Genomic DNA, 27,407 nt, shown 5'->3' on the forward strand with positions numbered 1-27,407 from the left:
ACTCGCAACCACAAATCAGACACAAATTTCTTTCACAAATCTACAATAAAGCTATTTTCTTTTATAATATTTACTTATAATTAATTGTTATTATATATCGATATAGTGAGGGCGTTGAACAAACTTGCTTGCAGTGGTTTGTGTTTCCGGTTACGTAAATTCCCTCGTGAAAAAGTATAACATTTTTTTTCGTCCCTTTTAGCCTTAACAATGAAACAAAATTGAAAACCAAAATGTCGGGACCTATTTCTCATGTGTATGGGGATATTTGCAGATAAAAGAAAACGAAATATGCTTGCACCTCACAAACGTATTTCACACGGAATGTTTGCAATTACAAGCAGGACTGCTAGGGCTTCAATATTTCTCACATTGTAAGTTTTGGTTGTTTACCTATTACGAACATGGACAGCAACAAGATCGGAACAGTTTACCACGAGTAGACGACCTACCAGCAACAAACTACCAAACGCCACTAAAAAACCGACTTGCCATAGGTGGATGGCAGAGAGTGAACTTCAAGTTCACCGAAAGCAGCATATTCTGTACACAAACAAATTATGACAACAAATCCTTTCCTGCTCAATCCAGTTGGTTTCTAAACATTCCTCCAAAAAATTAAAAAAAAAACTTTTCCTTCGGACCCAAAAAAAACTATTACCATTGCTTCAAAATTATCGCTTCGTGGCAAGTAAAGAATTTTCTTATTAACAAAAATAATAATAAAAAAATCTATTTAATATGCATTATATTATTGAAGTAAGAGACACATTGGCGAATAATTACTACAAAAAAAAATATTACAATTAAATGATATTTCTTATCGTCTCTCAGCATCTAACTAACCCTAACGTCCGTTGGTGGTTGTTTGTGATAACTATATGCCCAAACACTTATTTTGTTTGTTTTATTTGCCATCCTTCAACCCGAATCCGAGGTACGATTCGATGGACTAACTCAACATAAATGTACCAATGCTTTATAATGGAATATATAACCGTTTACACCATCCGTAACGGCTATAACGGAGGATGATATAATGGTGGAAGAATAGTGCTGCTGTGGCCAGTGGTTCTGTCGTTCTAGTACCTTTATCCAGTAACGATTAAATTACTGAAATAGTTCATCTCCTGCGCGTTACGTTTATGTACGCATGCTTGAAGTAAAAAAAAAACAATACTTTTGCTATAAACCTTTCGTCTCCGGTGCGGCCACCCCCGGTTGGTTATTGAGATTGGAGAATGTCCACTCCGTACGCTCAATCATCGCTCAACTCCACATCGTCTATATTTACATCCTGCGCATTAAGCGAGAAAATACAACAATTATTATACGTGAATTTGTTATTTTTCCCCTTTAAAACATGATCATATACTTACCGACGTGTCAATATTATCATCCATCAATGCTTCTATTTCCGACTCAAAGTCATCGAGAGAACTTTTCCGTTTGACCTGCGCCGCCGATACATTGCCAACCGTCGTGCCGGCATTTATCGTCGGCGGTACACTAAGTGGCGGAACAAGTGTGGAACTGCTGTCCATGTTGCTGTTCACGACGGTTGGTTCGGGATGTTTTGAAACCGATGGAGTCTGTTGAACAAAAAGGGGAAAGCAAAACCACGATTAATCAAAAGGAATAAACGGTGTTTCATTCGCACTAAAACGAAAAGTATTTTCAAAGGAAACCTGCCCACAAAACATTACTTACACTGTCGTCAACGTTGCCATTCGGTAACGATACGATCGCTTCACTGCTTGCACTTGGATTGTAATCGAACTTTCCTTCATTCTCCGCCATTTTCATTTCCTCAATAGGTGTGCGGTCAATGTTGAGTGGTACCTGCAACGGTGAAATAAAAATTTTATAATTAAAAAATAATATTCTTCCAAACATGATATTTTAAATAAAAAAAAATAATATTTACTTTGGTAGCGACATTGGCGGGTAGCAGGGTGCTTCGTTCCGGTAACAGAAATTGCTGTGTTTTAACCGAATCGTAAAATCCAGGAAACAGATTTTCATAGTGCTGCGGATCGGCTAAGCTTTGGCCAGCCTTCTCATTGATTTTGGCCAGCTCCGTACGCCAAATGTCGAGCACGTGTGAAATTTTGCTTGGTAAGTACGTCCTGCAAATGGGAAAGTGAGAAAACAACAATCCAAATACGACACTAAATATTTTTTTCTGTCTAAAAGTAGGAAAACCATAAAATGTTACTTACCGAGCAAAGAATGCTGCTTCCGGTATCCGATTGGTTTGGATCAGAATTTCTAGACACTTCTCTAAATCGCCCAGCAAAAACATGGACAGGAAGGAAATGTTAAACTTGCCCTGCGTGACACCGTTTTCGCCCAGATTCCGCAACATATCCGAATCGCCTTTTGGTAGCATACACGGACACAAAGGAAGAAAAAAAGGGGGATGGTAAGTAAATATGTGTCGAGATCTGTGTTAAATATCGGTAAACGATTGACCGTTGGAAGAGCAGCAACAACAGCAGGCCCAACGTCCAACTTGATTACAGTTTATGTGCTGTATATTATTAGCATTATCGCATTTCGCGAGCACCAAAGCATGCAATATGGAGTTGACAATGTTTTATCATTCCATCGCACACCTTCTTCAAGCACTATTTCTACACAACAATTTATTGGTAGCATGCATGAACGCTATCGTACCAAATAAAAAAAACCCATTGTTTTCCCCTTGTGCATAATGAATACAATTAGTTTGAAAGCAAATATCGACAGGGTTTGGGATTTGCAATGAAAATCACTGTGCTTACCCGTACTGGTTGCCAGCAGCAAGAGACCACCGTAGTCGTTTGCATTCGTCAGACATTCCTTTACGAGATCGAACTTGTTCTTGCTGGTGGCAATGCCGGCGAGCTGGCTCCACTTCTGTGGGCTGTCGGATTCACGGGCCAGCAGTAATGCCGTATCGAGATCGCCTATCTTCAGTGCCAGCTCGAAACGATGCTCCGGATCGATCGAAACTTGTAGCGCCTGCTGGCGGAATCCTTGCATTTCCAGAAAGTGAGCGACCCGGGTACGATGCTCCTTCGGGATGGTTGGTAGCACACGGTCCGCCGTTTCAAAGTCGCGTCGCATAACGGCTGTCTGGTACTCCAGTACGGACAGCAGCAGGGCAAAGCTGGTTACGTTTAACTCTTTGTCGCCTAGATATAGCCTGAAGGAAAGCAAATAAGTTATTTTAAAATTATATTTATCCGCTTTTTGTTAAAAAAAAAGCTTACTTACCTGTTATCTTTCGGCACGTAACCAAGCAGATACATGGTCCGGTCGAGATGCGACACGGTTACGATCTCACCGCCAACGTAATAGTTGATTCGGTTTACAGAATTTGTGTAGATGAAACAATCACCCACCCACAGACCGGTACGCACCAGTTCGTTTACTTCGCCCAGCACCTTTTTTTGGAGGAAAAACAATTTTTAAAATTTAGTTTAACATTTACTGGTGCACGCAAAAAAAAACCTACATCGAAAGCTTCCTCGATACCATCTTCGTTTAGCTGTTGCTTCGTAGCCAACGCATTTTGGATCATTCCAATATCAACCTTCAGTATGAAATATGAATCTTCGGTGGCCAAGCATACCAGTGTGCCCGCTTCGTTCCAAAATACGTGTCTAATGGGGTTTAGATGTTAAAAGATATCCCACAAATTAGCTTGAAAATTAGTCGTTATTTTAAAAAAATCATCATCACACATACCTTGGCTGCACTTCAATTCGTCTGATTAGCTCCAGATTTTCCCAATCGTAAAATGTTAATCCGGACGAAGTTTTCACACCAAGCAATTGGCCGCCAAAGATACCTGGAGGGATTAATTGAATAATAAAAAAAAATTAAAAACTGCTTGCAGTGCAGCGGGCGAAAAGTAACAACGAACTAACTAACGATAAGTTAAAAAGAAAGAAAAAACATAAACCATGCAAATTAACAGCAAAGAATTGTTCTTTTAGAATAAAAATGTCTTATATGAATGTACCTTCTGTGGAACAGTTAAATACGGGGAGTTTTGTTTGTTTGTTTGTTAACAGTAGCATAGTACAACAGACAAGAGCATTCGCAGCGATAAAAGAGGGGAAAAAGATGGGAAAAGAGTAGAAAACAAATCGCTTTAGACTAAGGTAAGCGAAGGTTTGTTTTTTTGGTGTTATCTACTATGAAGAACATCCTTTACGTTCCCGTCTCCTTGACAATATTAGGCTTAGATTTACGGAGATCTTTCCCCAACAGGGGAGGGGAGATAATTCACCATAGTTGCTTACCTTCTGCACCGTAGTCTGGGGTAAAGCTTTTGCGTTCCTTAAAATTGCGGAACAGCTTTACTGTGCCGCTTGATTCACGCACGGCATACTCGCTGTTTTCCGACGCCCACACAAACTCTTGTGCAGATCCGAACGCTTTATTACGTAGCGCCATCGATGTGTAGATGATGTATTCGCCATCGCCACACACCACCACAAACCTGTTGATCGAATGTGAGAAACCAGACCAGACAAAATGGTAAGGATAAATGTGAACAAACCATTCCTCTCGCCGGGGGTACTTAAGCATGGGCACTCAAATGTTTTGCTAATCAGTAGGGAGACCGAATCCCTTGCAGTCATTACCTTCCGTTAGGGTTGTGGGCAATTGTTTGTGGATAGATTTCACACGCACCCATGTCTTTCACTGCCACCGGTAGCCGTTCGCCGTCCTTGATTTCGGTTCCTGTTTTAGGGAAGAAACGAGCGACAAAGAAAATAAGGGGAAAAGGAAAATACATTCAATGGAATCGATTAAACCATCTTCCTATGCATGGTTTATTGTTTGATATTCGGAAATTTTGTCACAGCGCAAGCCAAGATTCTGTTTTGAATTATTCATTTTCAGGATTAGCATCGAACTCTGATTGTTCGTACGATTGCTTCCAATGCACTTTTGTTCCTTTGCAATTCACTTTCGAAATATTTTGATTAACAGTTTGAGAAATAAATTTATTAATATTTGTTAAACACAAACTATGAAAGCAAGTTGTATTATGGTATATATTAATTAGTTTTTTCTATTAAAAATTATTTTGTTATTTCCATTTACTGGATATAAACATTACCATAAACATATCTTATTATTTTTAAAATGCCAACAACGAAAAAAAACACATCCCATACTAAGCCCTTTAATTACGCTAATGAGATGTGAAGCATTTAGAAATTTTACTTCCAAAATGCACTTGCACCCGAAATGCAGAATGGCATCAAGGAAAATGGTATGGGGAAAATGTATAGTGAAAAATATGGCAAATGACGCGATGTTTTGACCTCTCTCTCGTATCCTGAGTTCAACCTTTTTGCACTCGATTCACGCATATGTCATACGCGGCTAGAATAAGTTAGGGGGGCGGCGGGCGGTTTAACCATTCTAATGGAGATGAGGTCCCCGTTTTTAATAACGGAAGGAAGAATATAATGTCTGATTGTTACTTCCGGTATCATCTTAAAAAAAACACATAAACAAACAAAAGTGCACTTTTCTACATGGAACGAGAGAAAGAATGGTACGAACAAAATGTTTCTGCAATCCTTTATCGTATTTCACTTTACGGGGAGGAAATGTTTGTCCTTTTTTTGTTGGGTGGAGGGGTACTTACCTTCGGGGAGTGCTTTTAGATTCACTTGCTGCATTTCGGAGTGTCTAGCCCACACGATTTTGCCTCCATTCACATCCATCGACATGGCGGGTTCCTCACGGCCAACCTTTATGATGATGGAACCTTCGTCGTAACTGTACAGAAATGAGAGGTGAGCAAAAGAATGGGTTTAAAATAAAATTTGCTCACAAAAAGGTGTTAAAAGGTGCACAGAATCTTACAATCGAGATAGAAAAAATGGGAAAAAAACACGACAACATACCCCAGTGCCACGTTGTTGGTGCCACGCATGCAAGCAATTGTCCACACGCGTTCGAAACCATAGTTTAGTGACGTTTCCAATCGGTATGTGCCCGAATGCCAGATCCGAATTGTACCATCCTCCGAGCCTGTTAGCAGTATCGGCAGCTCCGGATGAAAGTAAACCGCAGAAACGTTCTGTGCGTGTCCTTCGAGCGTTTGGACGCACGTTTTGTTCTGGTAGTCCCAGATTTTCACCAGCCGATCGTCAGCACCGGAAATGAGGTACGGTTTGTCACCGCCATGATAATAATCCACACAGTTTACACCCTTTTCGTGGCCTTCGAGCGTAAAGTTGGGGACGTTCGATCCGAGCTGCCACACTTTCACCGTACGGTCAAGCGATGCGCTGGCGAATGTGTTGTTATCTTTCGGATTAAACACAACCTGCATGACGTAGTGCGTGTGGCCCTCGAAAACGCGCTGCACCGCCCACATCTTTTCCCAGTTCCACAGCTTTACCAGCATGTCATCTGTAAAGCAAACGAGAACCAAAAAACCCGAAATCGTATTAAGACAAATGTTTTTTTTTTTTGATGAGGAGGAACATTGTCAGGACACTTTTAACTAATGGTGGACAAACTTTACTTACCGCTGCATGTAAGAATAAGCGGCTGGGTTGGATGGACCGCGATGCAACGGACGTAATCGGTATGTGCCTCGAACGAATGCACCTTCTCGAGGGTGTTGTAATTAAACACGCGCACCTGCATATCGTCGGAACCGGTGAGGATCCAGTTCTTGCGTGCCACAAAACGGGCACAGCGTACCGGTAGATCACAGACTTCGAAATCTTTTACCAGCTGTTGGTTTTCGTAGTTCATCACGTGTACGTGACCATTGTATAGCGCGCACAGCATCCATGGTTCCGTCGGGTGCAGATCAACCGATTTCACACGGTCCGACCGCGACGTGAGCCTTCTTTTGATGTCCAACCTTAGTGGCTGTGTGTATGTGTGTGTTTGGAAGAGAACGAAAACAGAACAAATTATTTGATTAAAAAATTTCAATTGGATTTGATTTATGATTTGGTCCCTATTTAGATTATTTTAATTTCGGTTACGAGTTGATGTTACATTAATTAAATAGTTTTAATTTATCAAAACACTCATCTACAGTGCAATGTACGGCTTATAAGAAAGAAAGATGCCACATATTCAGTCTGGACAAGTTTAATAAAAAGTGCCGACGGTGCATTCACGTATTTACGACAACACGTCATCGATGCGATGTAAATGATTTTTATTCCTTGCTGTTGAATTAAAAGCGCATAACGAAGCGATAGTTTGGCCCGATAGTATGAACCAATAGTGAACACGTAATTATGATTTTCACTGTCACACTGTATATTTGTGTGTTGTTCTACATCCAATACAAACTGTCTAAACATACACCATAAATGTACAGAAAAACACTAGCATGAAAAGCACCGAAAAAGAGTCCATCCGGTGGGTTGATGGAATCTATGCTATTTCCACATCACTTATCACAATCGACAACAACATAATTCCAGGGTAGACGTTTCGGCAAAAAGTGATGACGATGTGTTTAGTTTTCAGGTCAATTTTTGATACCGACAGACAGTCGGATAGTCACAGGCACAATGCACATCGGGACGATAGTAGATTGTGGATCGCGTAGAAACGAATAGTGGCACATTTGCATAAACATCACACGTATGGGTGTATAAATCACCAGAGTAATTTTCGCCACTTTTGCAGCCAACCATCCATTTCGGTCTTTCTTTCATTTGGCAAGTCACCGGGTTGTTGGGTAGAATCATTTTACCCACAAGATATACGCAATATGCCTGTGGGCAGCATTTGCTACATGCAAATCGTGCATCAATCGATTCGGCGGATGCTTACTAACCATTTTCGGATAATTGTACTACGTTCACGAACAGTTTAACACAAGATTTTCAACAAAATTCAGCACCAACATGAAAACACAGTTTCGACGTGGCTAGGTATGATGACATACGTGAATGACATTTCCAAGAATGACGATTTGACGTATGTCATGGGGGAAAATGAGCTTTTCTGGCCAGATTGTATGCGCTCACAGTGCATTATGGTCAAAAGCGAGTGTTTATTGTACCATAGTTAGGATTTTCGATCGATTTGACTCCGCCTTCTTTTTTTCCCGTGCAATTGGTCGAAGTTCGAAAATGGTTTGAATTTGAAATTGTAACTGAACTGAGGTACGTTACTTCTACATTTAGTAGTGATTTTTATTAAAATCTTGCTATTTTGTTGATGAACGCATGAACTAGTAGAATCGAAAAACTACAAACAGAGAAAAAAATATAATGAACTGAAAATAGAAACTTTTATTCGTGATAGCATAGAGCTAGTGTTGCAATGTGGTCTCTTCAAATAACTTAAGCTTTTCACAGTTGTGTTTATATGAAAACTGCATCTTTGCAAAATGTTCGTAAAATATCATTATAGAAATTAAGCCTGAGTGTTTCAATATATGTGACATATCTGCATTCAATTATAGTAATGACTTAGAGAAATCGCTGAAGATACATTTACTTTCTTCTATTGACATTTTCATAATAATAAGTTATATAATTATTTACCTTTTTCTTAACTGTGTCTTGTTTTATACATCATTCAAAGATATGTTTTCTTCTGGAAACTTTATAAGCTTGGTTTATTGTAATTAGGCCAATTCTTGCATAATGGCAACAAAAAAAAACCTACACGTCTGCAAGAATGTTAACGCAAGACATTTTTAGAAGCTGTCCGAATGCGTATCGATTGTCACGTTGGGTGGTACTGACACTGGCAATACCGCATAACTGACGTGAAATTCGCTTTCGTTTGAAGACCTCAGGCAAATAACAAGACATTACGGAGAACGGTTATTTGATATCCTGCCTGGCTGTTCGTTCGTTTTTGCGACCACTGCGAACCGTGCCTGTCAGCCGCAAGATTGGGTGTGATGGAGACATTGGCAACGAGGGTAACATGGGAATCGAAATGTTCTCGTGTGTCTTCATGTAAGAAACCGAACTTTGGACCTCGACCCCGAGGTGTCTCCTGCTAGAGACTTCGTCACTCTGTCAGCCCAGCCAGTTGGGGACGGTGTTGACAACCGACAACTATCATTAGAGCAAAATGTTACCTAAATTCTAATCATTTTTGATGTGCAGTGCTTGTAGCTGCTCTAAGACGAGATCCTTCTCATTAGAGTTTTTAGTAAATATAAACCTTCTTCTAATAAGAGCTCATGTTCGAATGGTGCAAATATAAATCATAATTTCTTTAATAAAAAAAATTGGGACATTTACGAAGTAAAGAAGCGTAATAATCCATTCTTATGCACTTACTTTGAGGCGCTGTGTGACCCTCAAAAGAAAAAGCAGAGGTTGTTTTTTGTTTTGTTTTTTGGTGACTGAACTTCTCATGATATCAAAATAATATTTTCATTTTTCTGATTTTATTCATTCTCTTCCATTTACTTCTCCGGTGCAAAATTGACACGTTGACAGGCGACGTTTGCTTGGTACGGGGGTTCTACGGCTTACGGGAGACTTTTGCTTAATTGTATCTTTTACTGTCCATTTTGTGCGTTCTCCTTTGTAATGCATGCATTGGCAGTGCAAAAGGAAGCACTTCATTCAAAGTATGTTAAAAGACTAAAGGGGGAAAAAAAGGGATCATACAATAAAGACCTTGGCTAACGACCCAGCGGGATAAGCGTTCGTACGGTTGCAGTGTAACACACTGCAGGTGGCAATGGATGCTGCAAAAAACACGAACGAACTCTGGAACCATTCCGTCTTGGGCTGATCGTTATGATCGGTGGCGATCGCTTTACCATCGATCGTTTCGTTAAACTTGAAGGAAGAATGAAGAGTTGATGTTATGGGAGCGCATTTTCATATTTTTTTGTAACTTTTAAATAAAATAAAATTAATAGTGAGAGAACTTCAACGCCTTTTCCTCTTTTCAGTGTTTTTTTTTTATTAAGTGAAGTTTAGTTGTAGTGATATAACTTTATCTGTAGTGATAACACTTTGTCTTCCAACTACAAAACATCATCAATATCAAGTCTGGTTAATTTTAATGAATTTAAATAAAAAACAACTGCAACTCCATTATAAACAACAAAACAAAACAGAATAAAAAAGGAAAGGCCAGCATCCCCCCTTTAAAACCCGGCTGGGGAGGTACTTTAGATTTTCCGGCCAACGTCCGTAATTTAGTGTCACTTTAATGAAATTTATCGCCATTTTACCGTTAAAGTATCGACCATTGGAGTTGCGTTGTGTTTGCGCCAGCCCAGCCAAGCGCCCCTGAATGCATCTTTGCCCTGTAGCCGAAAAGTACGAAGAAAGATGGGACACTTAGACCGTCTTTCCTATCACGAGTATCCGTAAACTTTAACACTTGCTGCTTTTGTACTCTCTCCCCAAAAATCTACCCGGGATAGAATATCCTTCCCCCGAATGTAAGAAGAAAAATATACGACTTTCGCTCGATTTTGTTGGAACTTTTCCAATTAAGCAGCTTGTTAAAAGCCGCCACAGAGCAACTTCCGGTGTTGTAGGGTATATACTACCGGAAAGTCCAATAAGATGCAGAAAAAAAACAACCCTCACAGCGAAACGAACTTCGCTGACTGCAAACGGTACAAAAGAACGCTTTTCACGAATTGTGAGCAGCATGCAAAGCGTGTCTGTTTCGGTTGTTTGATGGTGCTTTCGTGCTTTTGCTCAAGGCTATTTAAAAAGACCAGGTGGTGGAATGTAGAGCATTTTGACATTCAAGAAGACGTAAAACAAGAAAACATTGTTTGACAAGGGTGGGGGCGTTTGACAGCATACCAAATACCTAAGCAAAGATACACTGACTGTTTAAATTGCAACGCTATTTTCATTTTAGGTAAAAATGTTGAAGGGATAAGGTGGCTGGAGGGTACGTTCGATATGGTTGATCTTGTTAAAGTTATTCTTGAAAGCTTCAAACATGTATACCTATAAATGCCATATACAGCATAAAAAAGAAAACGCATATCACATCTTCAGGTATAGCGTAACACCCCATCTGGAAAAGAAGCTTTCTACTGCACCCCCTGTGCATGCATCAATTAAAGTAAAATAAGTTTACATCTAATCCGAAACGTAGCAAGGACTGATTATCCGACTACATGGTAAAAATAAGTGTAATAAGTCAGAAATGGCTGGCTGGCCTTAGAGGACGTTAAGGCAAAAAGAGAGATAGAGAGAAGTTAAAATCCATGTTTAAATATTTGCATGCTTCAAACAAATTTTACATCGATAAAATAATAACAATTTCGTACCAATGATTTGAGTAATATGTATATTTTACCATCATTATTTTGTTATGCATTATGACACATTGACTATACACATAAAACCAGTGTTGTAAACCTAAGACCCCCACCCGCTTATGTCAAAATATCTGAAGAAGAATTTTGGCAAAACTCGCTAATATTCGACCTGGTCTCCTAAAGGGACCTTGCTTTTGCTTTTCACGAAACCAGCTCAAGTGTTGACACTTGAGGATACTTGTCGCGATTCTTATCGCGAGCCACTGTACGGTAGAATAGCTACAGGGTTGTGGAGTGTAGTTGACCAAAAAAAAAAAACAACAACTCCCAAACCGAGGATGGCGCTGTGTGGGACAACAAGGCAGAGAAGGTCGAAGCAATGAGCAACAAAGCGCATTGTTAAATTTGCAAAACCTGCTTGCCTGACTGAACGTCGTAGTACAGCAACGAACCAACAACGGTAACAATGTTGCCGCAGCATAATCGATTTTACATTGTTCGTTCCCGGAACATAAAGGGGCAAAACCCCCGGAAACCCTTTTTCCCGCCCCCCGGGGGCATCGACGCGCAACTGTTGCAGCAAACCCTGTCTGCAAATGCACCAATTCCGTGGCAGCACAAGCAGAAGAGACCGGCTTCTTTACAGCGACAATAGATGTTATATTGGGTAGATGTTGCAGTGTCCATGTTCCCTGCGGGCGAGCGGCGAGTTTGCCACATTGTTGACAGGTGCAGTGCGAAACTCTTGTGCAAAAGGTGTGTTTCACAACGGAACGCTGGTGGATAAGATTGTTTAATAATGTAATTTTGGGGACAGAAACGGTGCGCAATCTCGGTGCCTTTTCCATTATTGTTCTGCCAAGGTTGGGCATGTTTAATGTGTTTAAAGGTAGCGTTGTGGCGGTGGCGCTTGGTTGGTTTGATAGTGGACAAAAACGTTAAGTTTAAAGTTGAAGTTGGGTATGAATTCTAGAGGTTGAGATCACTTCCCATTCGCTCATTTGCTCACTAGTTTCTTTGCTTACTTTCAACCAATCGAACTCCATTGCTTTAAATAGGGTTTGACATAATTATCTGAAGAATAAGTTTAATACAATCATTAATTAACAGCTAAGTAAGTTTGAAGCTTTAGGCAAGATCTTGCTAAAACAGATAAGAAAGTTTGAAGCTTTAGGTAAGTTTAGCTAAAACAGATATTGGGTGTTTTGTTTTCTCTTTTTTATAGAATCAGAACATATTCTTCAAGTTCATCGTTTCAAGGACCAATATTATGAAAAAGTTAACAAAGAAGTTACTGACCAAAGAATTTAACGCCAAATCGCCAAAGGAAAATATTTTAAATTTAAAGATTGCACACGTTTTTCTCGAAATAACATTTTGCATATTGTTATCCAGAAATCCTCGGCGACATGTGAACCGATTGAATTTACTGTTGCTATTTGCTCCTTCTACAAATTTGTATAGAATCATCATACAATGGAAAAATATTTCAGGGAATATAAGAATATTTAAGCGAAGGCGGTTCCACGGTTTAGTGTCCTGGGCTTTCGTCTAACATACTGAAGTTCTTGGTTCCAATATCATCAAGACCAGATATACTCAGTGAGGACTTTTTCCTTTTCATATATACGGTAATAATAAGTCTTTCAAGACATTATGTGATAAACGACATGAGTTCTTTACCAAAAAATCCAAGACATGAGTTCCATTCGTCAAGAAATGACATCACTACGTATGAGACTCCAAGCACTAATAATGCTCCTAACGAAGTACACTGTCAAAGGCTGATCTCAAGTCAAAGTGCAGATGTAAATCTGAAGGCCTCAAACGTTCGTATCGCTTTAACTATCGGGACGCCAAGTGTAACCATAAAAGCAGTCTACCTCCATGGTACCGTGCAAGACGTCATTTAAATTGTAGATGCATTACATGCTGCCAATGCCAATTTTCGATAAAAAGGGATCGACCTAAACGTTCTACATGAGTAAAGCGGAAATATTCGCATTAGTGTGGAATTCAATACCTTACCAAGGTTAGCACGGTATAACATCACAACCCGCACACACATTTGCTCCCCTGCTGTGCCACACATGGAGAGAGAGAGAGAGAGTGTGCGGTTCGCAATATTGACACTGGTCGTGTTGAGCAGTTGGGAATCCAAGGAATGTGTCCGTTATCCATTTTCAGCCCCAAATGGAATGTTTTTCACAGCACACGCTACTAGTTTGTGTGAACAATTCTTTAGCGTTTTAGTGTTTTACACTAAAAAAAAAAGTAATATTGGAATTCGTGCAGAGTAGAAGGATTTATGCTGACTCAAAAATTGCAAATAAGTTTACATTTTTTTTTGGGTGAGATCCAATAGATTAAAGATTGGAGGTTTTCTCTACCTCAATCCTCTTAGTATCATAAAACATTTCGAAAAAAACAAAATCAAACAAACAAACACTATAATTGTAGATTGCTTTTACAAAGCGGAAAAAAGATCTACCCAATTTTCCTTTTACAATGCCGTATCACATGTTTCACTCACCGAAAAGTGTCTGGCAAATAAAACATAGAACATGAAAGAATCGACAATGGCCAATACCGGGTTTCGTCGATGAAACTAATTAAATAAAGTCGAAAACATTACATCCCCAAAAGCAACTTTGACGTCGGTAACGTCGGTCGTTCGTGTTCCCTTGCTGTGGGTGATTTAGATCTGCCGAATCAGCATCGGACATGGGCAGCAATGCCTGGTTTTGGGAAAAAAGGAAACCAAACAAAACAAAACAAAAATGAATGAAGAATGACTGATACCACCAGGGTAAGTTAACTTAGGTAGCGTGCTCATGGACGGAGGTAGCGTAGATTTCTGATTCCTTACTGAAGGTGTTGATCGTCGGCACGTGACCCCTTGGGTGCCACGTGGTTTTATACGTTAACCTCAAACTATGGTACGATACTGTTACCCTGCGCCAGAGTAGCATCCTTTGCATGTGAGTGTGGTTTTTGCAAAAGGAAGAAAAAAACTTGTGTAAGTAATTCAGAATTATCTGTCAGCGACACGCAATGGGAAAGGTTAGCCGAAGGCATCGCTGTTATGATGTTAGACATATGACTCTGGCAACTGCCATAGACGATTGCATACGTTTGAAGTTTAGTGCTTCAGGCATATTAAAACCTCGGCTTTGTAGTCGTGAGAAGGGAAAACAGGGTTTTTTGGTACAGCAGTAGTAATTTAGTACAACTTTGTTTTTCTTGCACCAAAAATTATAGCAAACTAAATCGCTCACAATCTTTTTTCTTGTTTACTAGCACAACAAAAAATCCACTCTTATCTATCAGTTTTGTGTCTAAGCCATTTGTAATGGCACCGAAATACCAACCGGCTTATCAGCCCGCCAGGATCGTTCAGATTGTTCCGCGCCTGATGGCGGCTTTTTAACACTATCCAAAAACGGCCATCGCCTGCGGCCGTTACTGGGCCGGAGTGTTCCACACCCTCCCGTTCTGTACGCTGATAAATCGTATTAACGCAAATTGATACCAACCCCTGGGCGATTCCCTGCCGGTTGCGGGAAACTGTCCTTTTCGCTCATTTGCCGCCCTTTCCTGTCAATTGGTGGCACAATCAAGATTAGATCAATGCACACATTTATTAGATTTCGCTTTCGTACACTGCTGGTTGGTGTCCCCTAGAGAAGCGTTAGAGAAATTGTTGTAAGCATCACCATGGTAAGTTCTGTCCCTTCACAATGTCTGGTCCAGATTCAGGTTTCTTTTTTTCCTATGTCGATACGAAAAAGTAGCAGCGGGTGGGATCCGATACTTTTTCGGTGTTATCCTTGGTAAAGAACTGCCATAATTCTGCCAAACCTCAAAAGCAGATTTTACCCAAAAAAACAAGAAATCATTTTTCTGCTATTCCTAATAAACAAATCCATCGTTTGCTAGCTCTTGGTAATCGAATTCAAATGGGACTCCATTACAACCACGACAATTGTGGTGAACACCGATAGTATTACACACCAAGCGGCCAAGGTGGAGTGTTATTTGAGCACTTTATCCCATCGCCAGTATGTAGCAGTATGTCTCAACAAATTGGTTGTACTAAAACAGGCTCACACCATTTTTACCCCTCGATTTACGACACCGAGAACCACAACCTATCCCATCAGCCAGCAGCAAAAAGGTGGAACGGAACACAAAATCACCTGTGGAAAAGTGCTATTTTCAATTTCTGCGCCAGGAAGGAAAACAAAAGAAACCCCCCAAAGTACGGCTCGTGTTACCGGCGTGGCAAAGCGAGCAGTTGGGGGATATTGTAACCACCACAAAAACCACCCGCGAGCGTGCCGATCGGATAAATGAAAGGTCTGATCCCTTCGAGCACAAACAAAAACACAATCCGATGAAATCCGAGGAATCTCTCACGCCACACCAGGGCCAGGAAAGATTCTCGGGTTGCAGCACTTGACTTGAGGTGTAAGCAATGGTACGCCTTTACGCGTACCGCACAACCTGTTCCCTTTTTCCGGAAGTTTTCCGGCCCGGTGAGAAAACCTACCCCCCAGGAGAGTGGTAGCAGACTGAGCGGTTGGGTAACATATACTGAAGGGGGGACGGTGGTCTATCGTAATGGGCTCCGATGTGTTACGCCGTGCGAACTTCAGCTCCTTCTGGGTAATGTGAGAAAGTTAGCACAATAAAAACAAATGATTTAATTTGCGTTCTCCAACCTCGGAGCGCCCAGGAGGTGGACAGGATGCGTAATTCATGTGGTAGATAGTTTAATGAAGGTAAGATTGAAACTAAATCGAAATGTTTCGGTAATTGAATAGTATTACCCACCGTGATCTTAGAACTATTACTTATTTCAAAATTAGCTATACTTTTAGTACATATACTACCTTTACATGAATATTATGCGACTATTAACAAACCTCCTTAGCAATAAATGTCTCTCGAATATTCACTATAAACCATAGAACGACACTCAAACTCCATTTGCAGTAGAAGATCGTAAATCTTTTCACCCATCCCCCTAAACAGCCTCTTCAACACAGTAATGCAAAATTTTCAGAAAGTGAAAAAGGTGTTTTGAATAAGAAAAAACAATCACGATGTGTACGCTGTTGCGTATAAATGTGAGGTGACGATTGGATGCTGTCTTTATATTTTCACCATTAAACAGTTTCAGCTGTTGTAGGACACACAGACAGCATCTTCGTAGAAAGTATTATACAATGAAAGGGGAATCAGTTTTGCAACAATGCAACGACAGACACAAATCTACTACCAACATCCTGACACGTGGCCTATCCTTTTGTTCTGCGTTGTACGTGGCGGTGTTAAAACAGGTCTTACAATACGCATAATGAAGTGTACGCTGAAGAGTGCTGATTGTGTGAATTAATATTCACAAATAAATGCGTCATAATTATTACACTTTATTCGAACAGAAATGGACATTGTAAAGTAAAGTACTCATTATCGGTTTATTCGCTAAAGACAAACCATTTTGATCGATTTTTAGTACTAAGTTTCACGCGATTCTTTCAAGAATTGTGCTCTTAGAACTAGTGATCTACATGTACTAAATCACAATGAATGAGTGAGTTATGAACCGTAATGATGAATGGATTTATTTGAATCTTTATGAAGAGTAGCCTCTTTAAAACACTAAATTACTAACTAACACATCGTTAATATACAGGGTTTCTTAGTTAAGTCTTAGTTAACATTTAGTATAGTACTAAATAAGGGTTTTTTTTTGGTTTTAGTAGTATCATAGCTTAAGTCAAAGTCAATGTAAAAAAATAGTACTTTTTGTACCAAAAAATAAAATCCTTTTAGGTAGCATTGAATAATTCATTAATTCATAATAAATAATCTAAAACAAAAAAGGATTGAAGAGAGAAATAAATAAAACAAGAATCCGAAACTTACCATATTTTCCAGATCCATTTCCTCCAATCGTCGCAAACGTTCCTCTCGTTGTAATGCTGCCTCTTTTGCCTGATGCCGGCGTTGCTTATTTCTCAGATGTCCCATAATGCTTTGTTTAGTGTACGTTTCACCGCTAGAGATGATTTTTCCTTTTTAGAAATTTTCTCCAATTGCTCGATGCAGTTTATTGCAAACCGATAACATTGAACGAAGACACCTGCAAAAATATTTGTAATCAAAAAAGGATTTTAAATTAAATTTTTTCCAACATTAACTACCTAGTGTGGTTATGTTTAAAATACTTCAAAACCGCAATAGAACAAATCACCGGCAGTATGCTCACAAGTGAAAGTTGCGTTAAAATATTGCCATTCATTTAGTCGACCCTTCTTTCCGGGGGTCGCGCACACTCGTTCTCTTTAAGGAAATCGATAAATCTTGTGCAACGTGTTGATGCGAATTTTACGCGAAAGGAATCAAGGATTTACAAGAACAAGAAAAAAAAACAGACACAAAGCCAAAGAGATAGCTAACCGCCATGAACTGATTGGATAAGAAATTGCAAACACATAGTAAGGACAAAAGTCGAGGAAAACATGTAAATGTGCAATGCTTTTCTTTATCGACCACCAAACAGGGTTGGACGGTAATAATTCATCGAAATGTCATAATAGTTTTAAAGTTCGCATTTTTGCTGTAAGAAGTATAACCTCTGTTACAAAAAAAAAAAAAATTAACAAAAAACAACGCAACGAACATTTGTTCTTTCTACCCTCTTTCGGTACAAAACATTTCGTGAATGTGTGGAATTTATGGTGTTAAGCGTGGCGTTTGTTCTGTGGCCACTGATGGTACGTATGATTTTGCGGAAACGTATTTCACAGCTTCAGTGTTTCGCCGTTCGACTGTGGCAGTGCCATCGAAAATGCCAGAATTTTGTGAAGTGAACTTTAAGCAGCCCGGGTTCGGTTGTACACCCTAGCCAGCTAAGAGCTACGGATGGCGACCGACGGCGCAGGACCAACAACCGTTACGCATCATGTCCACCGAAATCGATATCAAAACCGGCCCCCGATCAACTGGCTGGCGCGTAACAGTGAGTGCGTACAGCTTGAGCGATTGCCTAAAACCCCGGGAAAACATTCCCTGGTACCCTTTTAGCAAGATGCCAGAAGCCGGGGCCAATGGTTGGGGGAAGGGTGATGGCGCGACGTTAGAACATTTGCTTGCCACCACGGTATATAAAGGTGAGTGTGTGCGATGGTGGAAGCGTCGTCCTTACCATCCCGACTGTCGAAGTGGCTGTAGAACCGTATGCAAATTCAATTAGTAACGGTTTTAGGCGAAAGCAAGACACGGTAAAGGGAATGTTGGAATTGAGTAGGAGTTGGGTGTTTTTTTTTCTGTTGGTCTATACCCGAGTGTGAGTTGTTTTTGCCAAATAAACAGTTGGATGATATTATTCATTTTTAATTTACTCTCCTTCGGTTCCTTCTAGATACAAGTGGTTAATATACTTGAGGCACTCGATCGGAAGTTTCGCTTTTGTGCGAGAAACTCAAGAACTTGAGTGTGTCCATTGCGTAGTGGAAATGGAATGGATGGAATTAAGATTAGAACTGAGTGGAGCTGAAAATTATTCTTGGTATTTTTGCATCTTAAAATCACTAACAAACTTCCATAACAAAAATATGAACAGTGGAATGCACATTTATTTTTATTGGTAAATATAAGTGTCCAGGTAGTCCCCAAAATTCTGCGTATATCAAATCCGGGCACAATTTAATTTCAAATTGACAAATTTAGAATTAATTTCCTCCTTTGCTCGTAGTGTGTTTCCCTTTTTTAAACAAATTTTTTGAAGGAAAACATTAGCCACAATTTTCTTAAACAAAATAGTTTGATTGACTTTGAAGACATTTTTTTCGTGCTATAAAATTACTAAGGTGTCAAAATTTAAAACTGGAACAAATTTTATTATAAGAATTGAGACCTTATATTATGTACCATAATACCTCGTAAACGTCATTTCATTTGCTGCACGGATAATCCAACATCTGATAAGGTGGCACCCGAATAATCGGCGTTCCACTGTAGTTTTTTAATGTGTTATCCTTAGTTTTTTCATTTTAATTTTTACATAAATCATTCAGCTTATTCTAGCGTTCGAGAAATGAACATTTTGTATCATTTGTTTAAAATATATTCATTAAAATGCATGTAAATGTCAAAACATCTCGAAACATTAACTCGAAACATGACACGATGATAAATAATGGCTGTTAACCACAACAATTCCTCCTTCGATTTTAAAACCCCACCACAAAAAAAAGTGTAAGAATTATCAATTTTTAATTTATGGTAATGAAGCTGCAAAGAGAATGAGAAAGTGACAAGGAACGTTCTTCTACACTTTCCCAACCATATTGACCAGCACAGTGGTCAGGATACGCTTGTCCCCTGATAGGAAACAGAAACAGAATATCTTTATTAATACGCACCGTATCGGACCGAATCGTTTGTAATCAACTCAAGCAAATGTGTTTATTACAAGCAAGTACCAAAACATGCACACCCCTTTACATTTATGGCAAGTGGCAGTTACTTGCGTGCCCCACGCATTTTAGGGTCTGGGAGTAATTTGGTTTCTTCTAACCTTTTCCACTAACGAAAACAGTTCTGCTGCATTGGTGTTTGTGTCTTACAAACGTAAATGGCAAGGGATAAAAATCTCCCCCCTCGGGCGATGAGTGTACATCTTGTTGACTTTATCCTCCCTTCAACTCGGTTTGCCCATGCGATGTTACTTCGGTTGTAGCGATTTTTGTTTTGTTTGTTTTTATACTTGCAAATACTACTTGTAATTCGGTGCTGAGCACCATTGAATGGTGCTTCAGCAGTTTGAGTGGCAGATAGGTGCATTATGTGTTTAATTTACATAAATATATCTCACTCTAGGGGCTTGCCTTATGAACGCGTGTACGCAAGTTCGAGTGTTTGAAATGCAATCAAAACATGTCATATTTCTTATCGGATCAGGTGAAATTTTTTCATCTTTTTTTTCAACTCCTCCTTTTTTTAAAAATCCCCGTTAAAGCTAAACAAAACATTGCGGACGAAGAATAGGTTCGATTGCACATCGACGATCTATTGTCGATGGAATCGTTTCACAATTAATGTACCGCAAAGTTTCAATTCATTATCTAATGGATGACATTTTCCGTTTGTGTCGAAAAGGGCGTACTGGGTAAAAAAAGGCACCAAAGGTAATGCAATAAAAATGCTCCATAATCCGTCCCTAAACCGTCGATGGTGTCAGAAATAACAATGCCCAACAAACGCTGCCAGGTAAAGTTCAGTCCGCGTGTGTTTTGGTTGACATTATTGCACGCGCCAATTTTGTGCCGATTGACACCGAAATTGAATGGAAAGTTTTACAATGCACTTTTCCCTGTGTGCGGTGCAATCGGCTGTTGCTTTTGATTGCATTGTTTGTATTGTTTCACTGCACAATGAACTTTGGCCGCGAAATATCACATCAAGCTTTGGGGTGGAGGCAGATTTACGTTGAAGCAATTTTCTATTTGCTCTGTATGATTCGGAATGGGAAATTCGTTACCGGGGAAAATTGAAATGTGAATTAGGGAAAAGCATTGGGACGATAACTAAAGAGTATTTATATTCAAATCAACAATGCGGATCATTTATGGTTCAGAAATTGATTGGTAAAATTATTATAAATTAACAATAAATAAATTAACAACCTGAGATCTTCGTCATTTGCTTAGTTATAGTTGAAGAGATCATGTTGGTAGCTTTCTTATTACAATTCCTTACAATAGCACATCCTCTACGAGTTTAGTACAACAATTTGTGCTAAACTACAGTTAAATGCAATTTAGTACTGAGTTGTACAAGCCTCCAAAAACCCATGAAGATGGGCATTTGGAAACTTTGCCATCTTTTGGACTGAGAAACAGTTGCTACAGTTACTGATTCCTATGAAACCACAAAATCCAGCAATTGGAACAAACTTTCGGCAGTCTATTAACGAGTAGTAACGAACGACGTCTAATTTCTTGGATTGATTTTACCAGTGGAGTCGATCGCGTCAACTTCACCAGATCGCATCTGTTTCATGATTTCGTATTCTTTAGTTTCAAATGTAGTAGCTCTGTTCGCGCTTTACATGTAGACAATTCGCTTGACAAGGATTTGTGAAGAATGAATTATAGTAAAATGAATTATAGGATTAAGACTTAATAGTAAATTAGAGCTAGAAATAAAATCACTCTCAAACAAACATTCCACGAGTGCACACGCAACATTATCGAGAGAGAAATCATACAAGCTCTTTACCAATTCTTTACCAACGTGAAGAATGTTGGCCATTTTTAGACCAGAGCTTCCAACGCTCTCTCGTACATGTTTTCCAAAAGATCTCTGATCGCATCTGTACCTATATCAGTACCTATACTTCTTCTGCTATCTTGGACACTGTTTCGGTCACGTTAAGTTAACTGTTTAAGTAACAATTGCATCTGTTAATCTTTCTTTGCTGATCCGTCACAAGATTTCCTTAGGCATTCCTCTGCTATATTGTGCTCTTGCTATATTGTGATCTTAGATCCGATTTAGGAAGAGTCGGATCTCTTGTTCTTTTAGTTCAATTCAGAGAAGATTTGAAATATTCCTCGTAGGATAACTTCTGGAATTGTTATAACATCTAGAGTTCTAGAATTGTATATTCACCTCTATTATTCTATTGTCCACTTCTAATATTTCCGAGTGTTGGTTCACGGTGGTCTATATCAGGGGCCTCCATTTTTTTTAAATGGCGGGCCGCTTTGAGTGGAATAGCCACAGCTGAGGACCCATCTTGGGATCTCTCGGGAGGGCCGTAGTTTGGAGACCCCTGGTCTATATGATCTTACACGGCAGATTTAGGGCTCAAATCCCATCCAGACCGTACCTCGGTACACAGGACTGACTATCCTACTACGGGTAAATAAAGTTAAGACAATCAAGACAATTTTAAAGTCTGTTTTGGTGACTTCAATGAACTTCTGAAGCGAAAATTTCACAAATCAGTCACTTTTTCAAATTATCATCGTTACGACAGGACACATTACTATTGTTAATAGATAAAGATTTAATGTATTCCTAAAACAACCAGTTTCCATGCATTTCTTTTAAGACACTATTCATGAAGAATTAAATTACTAACCTCAAGTTTTCCTACCATTATATTCCTTTGCTCCACTTAAAATATCATTAAATTACGTGCCCATACAAACTATTTTAAATAAATGCAGACAAAGCAAAAAAAACCTTGCAAAACTTCAAGTACTTTTGCACAACGTACGACCTTAATGGTTACATCCTTCATGGATACAGAAAATAGTGCGTAACCTTTTGCCAACGATGCCGTCCATGAGTAGTTGTGTGATTTTTTTTCGTGTTCTCTTTATATTTTTACATTCCACACAGTGCATAAGCGTACGCCATGATGGAACGGTACCGTTTCTGTACGGTTGCAAACTAATCGGAATCATACAAACAAACCCATCAACTATGGCTCCGGTAGCAGCCACCTCGCGGAGATGCTTTTAGTTGACTGTGAAAAAAGCATAAAAGAACCTGGAAGTTGGCGGGATGAGGTTAGAAGGAGGAAGGAGGAGAGTGTTGCAAAGAACTGCACTGCTTGAAAAAGATGCAAACTATAAGGGATAACCGTGGCATGGTAAAAAAGAGCAATGATGAGAAAAAGGAACAAAAAACATGGCCCCGACTTGGTATAGAAAATAACACCAGCAATGCTGGATACTGGAGGAGCTAAAGGAGCAAAACCAACCCAACGTTGGGAAGTACCCAAATGGAGTTTGAGGTATTCTCAGTACAGCACTGGAATGATACTCTTTTTTTATTACCTCGACCATGCAATAAAGTTAGCAATGGTACAAGCCACACATAAAAGGCAGTTTGTTCAGTTGTGCTCGTTATGGAAAAATATTAAAAAGCTGATATACCATACGGGTTTTTTTGTAGTGAATATAAATAAACGAGCACTAGTATGGCACTGGCTAGAATTGTGCACGTGCCAACAGATGACACGAAGATGGAACCGGGGGATGAAAGAGATGAACCGCCTGAAACGATGACCCAATGGGAGCTGGGGTCTCGTCCCATCTTCAGTATCTCCTGGTACCCCGGCGGCCAGCCCTCGAGAACTATGGGCAAGGATATGTGAGAAGGAGGACTCTGTGTGTCTGTGTGTTTAGTTTTTAGCTCGCTCCCGGTGGCCACGCCGTACACCACGCTTGGGTGCTGGTAGATAAAGGTACCGATGATAAACTCCGCTCATTCGGTCGTCCATTTTTGCAAAAGAACTCCATTCGGTGGATGATGTGGCAGGAGCTAGCCGGTGTTTTTTTTTTTGGGTAGAGATAAAAGGTTGCACACAGATGGTCCCGTTTTTGGGTCGATAGTAAACCAGTGAAAGATGGAAACGATAGGATCCACACACACGCTTTGGTGCGAATCGCCCGAAGGGCTATGGAACTGTATCCGCTACACACACAAAACAAGAGAAACCACACCGGAAAGAGTAGTTTTTGATAAAAGCTGTTTTGCTGTGGTATTTTCAAAACCGTGCTCATATCACAAAGGAGTAGTTTTTTGTGTGTGGTTTGGAAGGTAAAACTACTACTCAAAACACAAACAACTATTTTCGGGTTGTGCTGTAATGAGTTGTTTTAATTAGCGCCCGAATTGTTCACTTTGTAATTTTTAACGCCAATAACGTTAAGTGTTTTTTTCCGATTCGAGGAAAAGAGGACAGTTCAAGAATTGAATAACGAATAAGTTTTTTTTTAATTGTAGGTGAATTGAATCGAATTCATTATAATTGGATTGGGAAAGGATTAATTATGTTTTGATGCAATAAATAAAAATGCAAAAAAAAAAGAAATAAAACAAATTAATTTTTTTCTTTTCTGTATTTGCAATACAAAATCTATTCTATTCATCACACATGAGCATCATTCCCAGCATCATTTGGCATCGATTGGCTTTTATGGGCTGGGAAGCCAGATAGGGTTTTTTGAATGAGAAATTACTACTCCTCGATAATGACTCGCTCTTTTATGAATTAATTATATTGTACACGTTCTCGGGCCGTATAAAATGAACAACCATCGCTTGAATAAACCACAGATGGAAACACATTTCACCACCTGCAGGCCGGGTTACATTTACATCCTTGATGGTTGGAAAATTATGCGATCGGAGCCATCGTAATCAACTTGCCCCGATACAATGGACATCATCTCCTATCGGACGACCAGGTCGTCTACCGACCACCGTGACGTAGTACAGCATTTAACGATCGTAAGCCCTTTCCACCCACCTCCCACCCCCTCCAAATGTTGTCTGTTTTTTTGCTGCAATTTTCAGCCTAGATTGCATCCAGGGGATGCGTAAAATCCAGGGAACGATATTAAATCGTAATAGCTGTCCGATATGTTTATGTCGTTTTAAAATTTTAATGTCAACATTATTATGTTGAAGCAGTCATAATTTGTATCCCCCGCGCCGTGTGCCATTCCCGGCCCCACCATAAACCAAATGATATTGGTTTGTTTGAAAACCAATCTCCAAACTCCGTTTGCACTGGTGTGTTCCACCGTTGTCCAACCGTCTCCTCGTTGGTCGGATGGGTTGAAAATAACAATATGTATTGCTCATTGCCGGCAAACGAACTGCAAATGTGCTTGATATCGCGGTATCCTATCATCGGCGCAGAGAGACTGCATCCAAATGGTACGATAAATATTTTCCCACAGCCTGTACTACTGTTCCAAACCACGCACACAGGCGACCGTGTTTCCGTCCGATGCACCGTGCGGTAGCAAAATTTGAATAATATATTTAAATGGCATAAATATTTTCGTTATTTGTTTACAACTCGATTTATTAATATAATACCATGTAATTCATTTCACTTCTGATCGCAATCAGTTCCAGCCGCGTATGTGTATGCGTATGTATGAGCGTGATGAGTTGCAGTTCGTTCGAGGGCATTTTTGGGACCGTTCCTGCAGTAGGGGAGAACGGGAAAAACGACGGCAGGATGAAGGTAGAGGCAGGGCATTTTCAATTTAATCCGATCCGATTGCAAACCCATTTTGCCCCGTAGCCGACCCGGTAGCTCTTTCCAACTGTCGTTACATTGGTGCGGTTCATCACATGCAGATGAAATTAAAGCGGCACTATTGGTATCGTCATTAAGTTTGACAGCTTTTATTGACGGGTTTTATGGTATGTTAAATGGGGACAAAAATTCACTAACTTTTCAAACTATTCTCTATTCTGGATCTTTTCATAGCTCGATCTGAGCCGGATTATTGTACAACGTGGACAAATTTAAACTTTAATGTTTCAAATATAGTTATTCAGTAGTGCTTTTATAGCATGTTTATTTTAGCAATTTTACAAATAGCCTTTGCTGTAGTAGAACTTCGCTTATCCGTATACTGATTCACCGGTGAAAGCATTATTTGAGAGACGAATGAATGTCAAATTGTTAAAAATAATTTGGTTTTAAGTCGGCTGAAGAGCTATTTTTTCTATATATTTATAGTTTAATATATTTTTATAACTGGGGCGGCCCGGTGCTGCATGTGAAAAACGGCGCCCGTCCACACGACAGGACCGGGTTCATATCCCATCCGGACCGTCCCCCCGTAGCATGGACTGACTATCCTGCTACGTGGTAAAATAAGTCTTGATACGGCCAGGCCGTTCTAACCGAGCAAAAATATATATATATATATATATATATTTTTATAGCTACTTAATCAACTTCAAACTACAGTGGAACTTGTGATGTGCTTGCTTCGAGAATGAGAAGAGAAAGACTTAAATCATTCTTATGAGTGAGCCAATTCAAATCTCCGACTCAAAGACTCGTTATAATTCATTTGCATAACTCACGAGAGTGTCTTTTCACTCATGAAATAAGATCTCTTGAGAGAGTCTTTTAACACTCAAAAGAACCATCCGTTTAAGAAGTAAGTAAGTAAGTATCCAACATTCAAATTTAGTACAAATTCGCTTTGAAGTATTATGTTAAAAAAATCGATAAATTTGAAAATTTCCTAAGGCTATAGCCTTAACTTTTTTTTTGGGAAATTTGGCAAAATTTATTAATTGATGAATTTTAATGCAAATTTGTTGAAATAAGTTTCTTTTCACTCAAATAATGCTTTAAATAAGAAAAGAATAAAAAATAATAAGAAAAATAAAAAAATCGATAAATTTGAAAATCTCTTAAGGCTTTAGCCTTAGCCCTTTTTTGTGAAATTTAGCAAAATTTATAAATTGATGTATTTTAATGCGAATTTGTTGAAATACGTTTCTTTTCACTCAAATAATGCTTTAAATAAAAAAAGAATAAAAAATAATAAAAAAAAATAAAAAAAAATCGATAAATTTGAAAATCTCTTAAGGCTTTAGCCTTAGCCCTTTTTTTGTGAAATTTAGCAAAATTTATAAATTGATGTATTTTAATGCGAATTTGTTGAAATACGTTTCTTTTCACTCAAATAATGCTTTAAATAAAAAAAGAATAAAAAATAATAAAAAAAATTAAAAAAATCGATAAATTTGAAAATCTCCTAAGGCTATAGCCTTAACTTTTTTGGGAAATTTGGCAAAATTTATTAATTGATGTATTTTAAAGCGAATTGGCTGAAATAAGTTTCTTTTCATTAAAATAATGCTTAAAATAAAAAAAATGAATAAAAATAATAAAAAATCTACAAAAAATCTATTAATTTGAAAATTTCATAAGGCTGAAGCCTTAGCTTTTTTTGGGAAATTTAAAAAAATATAATGTGGTGTATTTTAATGCTAATTTGTTAAAATACGTTTGTTTTCAATCAAATAATGCTTTAAATAAAAAAAGAATAACACAAATAACAAAAATAAAAAAAAAACTATAAATTTGACTATCTCCTAAGGCCGATATGTTGATATGTTAAATAATATTCTGAATGTGAAACCACTAACTAATCGAAGTGAAATAAAATAATGTAACGTCATTTATCCTACCAAAACTACATTTATTATTGTGTTAAAAAAATGATTCTTTTTATAAAAATTGATCGTGGCCACCTTGTAGACAAAAAAAAACTCTTCATTTTTC

At 38.9% G+C, this 27,407-nt stretch overlaps 1 protein-coding gene across 2 annotated transcripts in view; it reads right to left on the reverse strand.

Annotated features, from left to right (window-relative positions):
• Window positions 1–54: 54 nt before the first annotated feature.
• Window positions 55–27,407, reverse strand: part of LOC125770425 (coatomer subunit beta') — a 66,882-nt gene continuing 39,529 nt past the window's right edge. The window contains exons 2-16 of one of the 2 annotated variants that reach the window (XM_049439994.1): window positions 17,201–17,417; window positions 6,552–6,903; window positions 5,922–6,432; window positions 5,660–5,793; window positions 4,641–4,740; window positions 4,296–4,495; window positions 3,736–3,838; window positions 3,503–3,650; window positions 3,262–3,431; window positions 2,787–3,190; window positions 2,223–2,379; window positions 1,928–2,129; window positions 1,711–1,842; window positions 1,380–1,592; window positions 55–1,297 (exon numbers count right to left, since the gene is read on the reverse strand). In XM_049439994.1, coding sequence (XP_049295951.1) covers window positions 1,259–1,297; window positions 1,380–1,592; window positions 1,711–1,842; window positions 1,928–2,129; window positions 2,223–2,379; window positions 2,787–3,190; window positions 3,262–3,431; window positions 3,503–3,650; window positions 3,736–3,838; window positions 4,296–4,495; window positions 4,641–4,740; window positions 5,660–5,793; window positions 5,922–6,432; window positions 6,552–6,903; window positions 17,201–17,305 — 2,970 coding nt within the window. In that variant the 5' untranslated portion in view covers window positions 17,306–17,417 and the 3' untranslated portion in view covers window positions 55–1,258. Of the gene's footprint in view, window positions 1,298–1,379; window positions 1,593–1,710; window positions 1,843–1,927; window positions 2,130–2,222; window positions 2,380–2,786; window positions 3,191–3,261; window positions 3,432–3,502; window positions 3,651–3,735; window positions 3,839–4,295; window positions 4,496–4,640; window positions 4,741–5,659; window positions 5,794–5,921; window positions 6,433–6,551; window positions 6,904–7,831; window positions 7,967–17,200; window positions 17,418–27,407 lie in introns of those variants that run through there. The other variant, XM_049439995.1, reaches the window with a different exon arrangement.

The sequence above is a fragment of the Anopheles funestus genome, chromosome 3RL, assembly GCF_943734845.2.
Source record: "Anopheles funestus chromosome 3RL, idAnoFuneDA-416_04, whole genome shotgun sequence".
NCBI classification, from domain to species: domain Eukaryota; kingdom Metazoa; phylum Arthropoda; class Insecta; order Diptera; family Culicidae; genus Anopheles; species Anopheles funestus.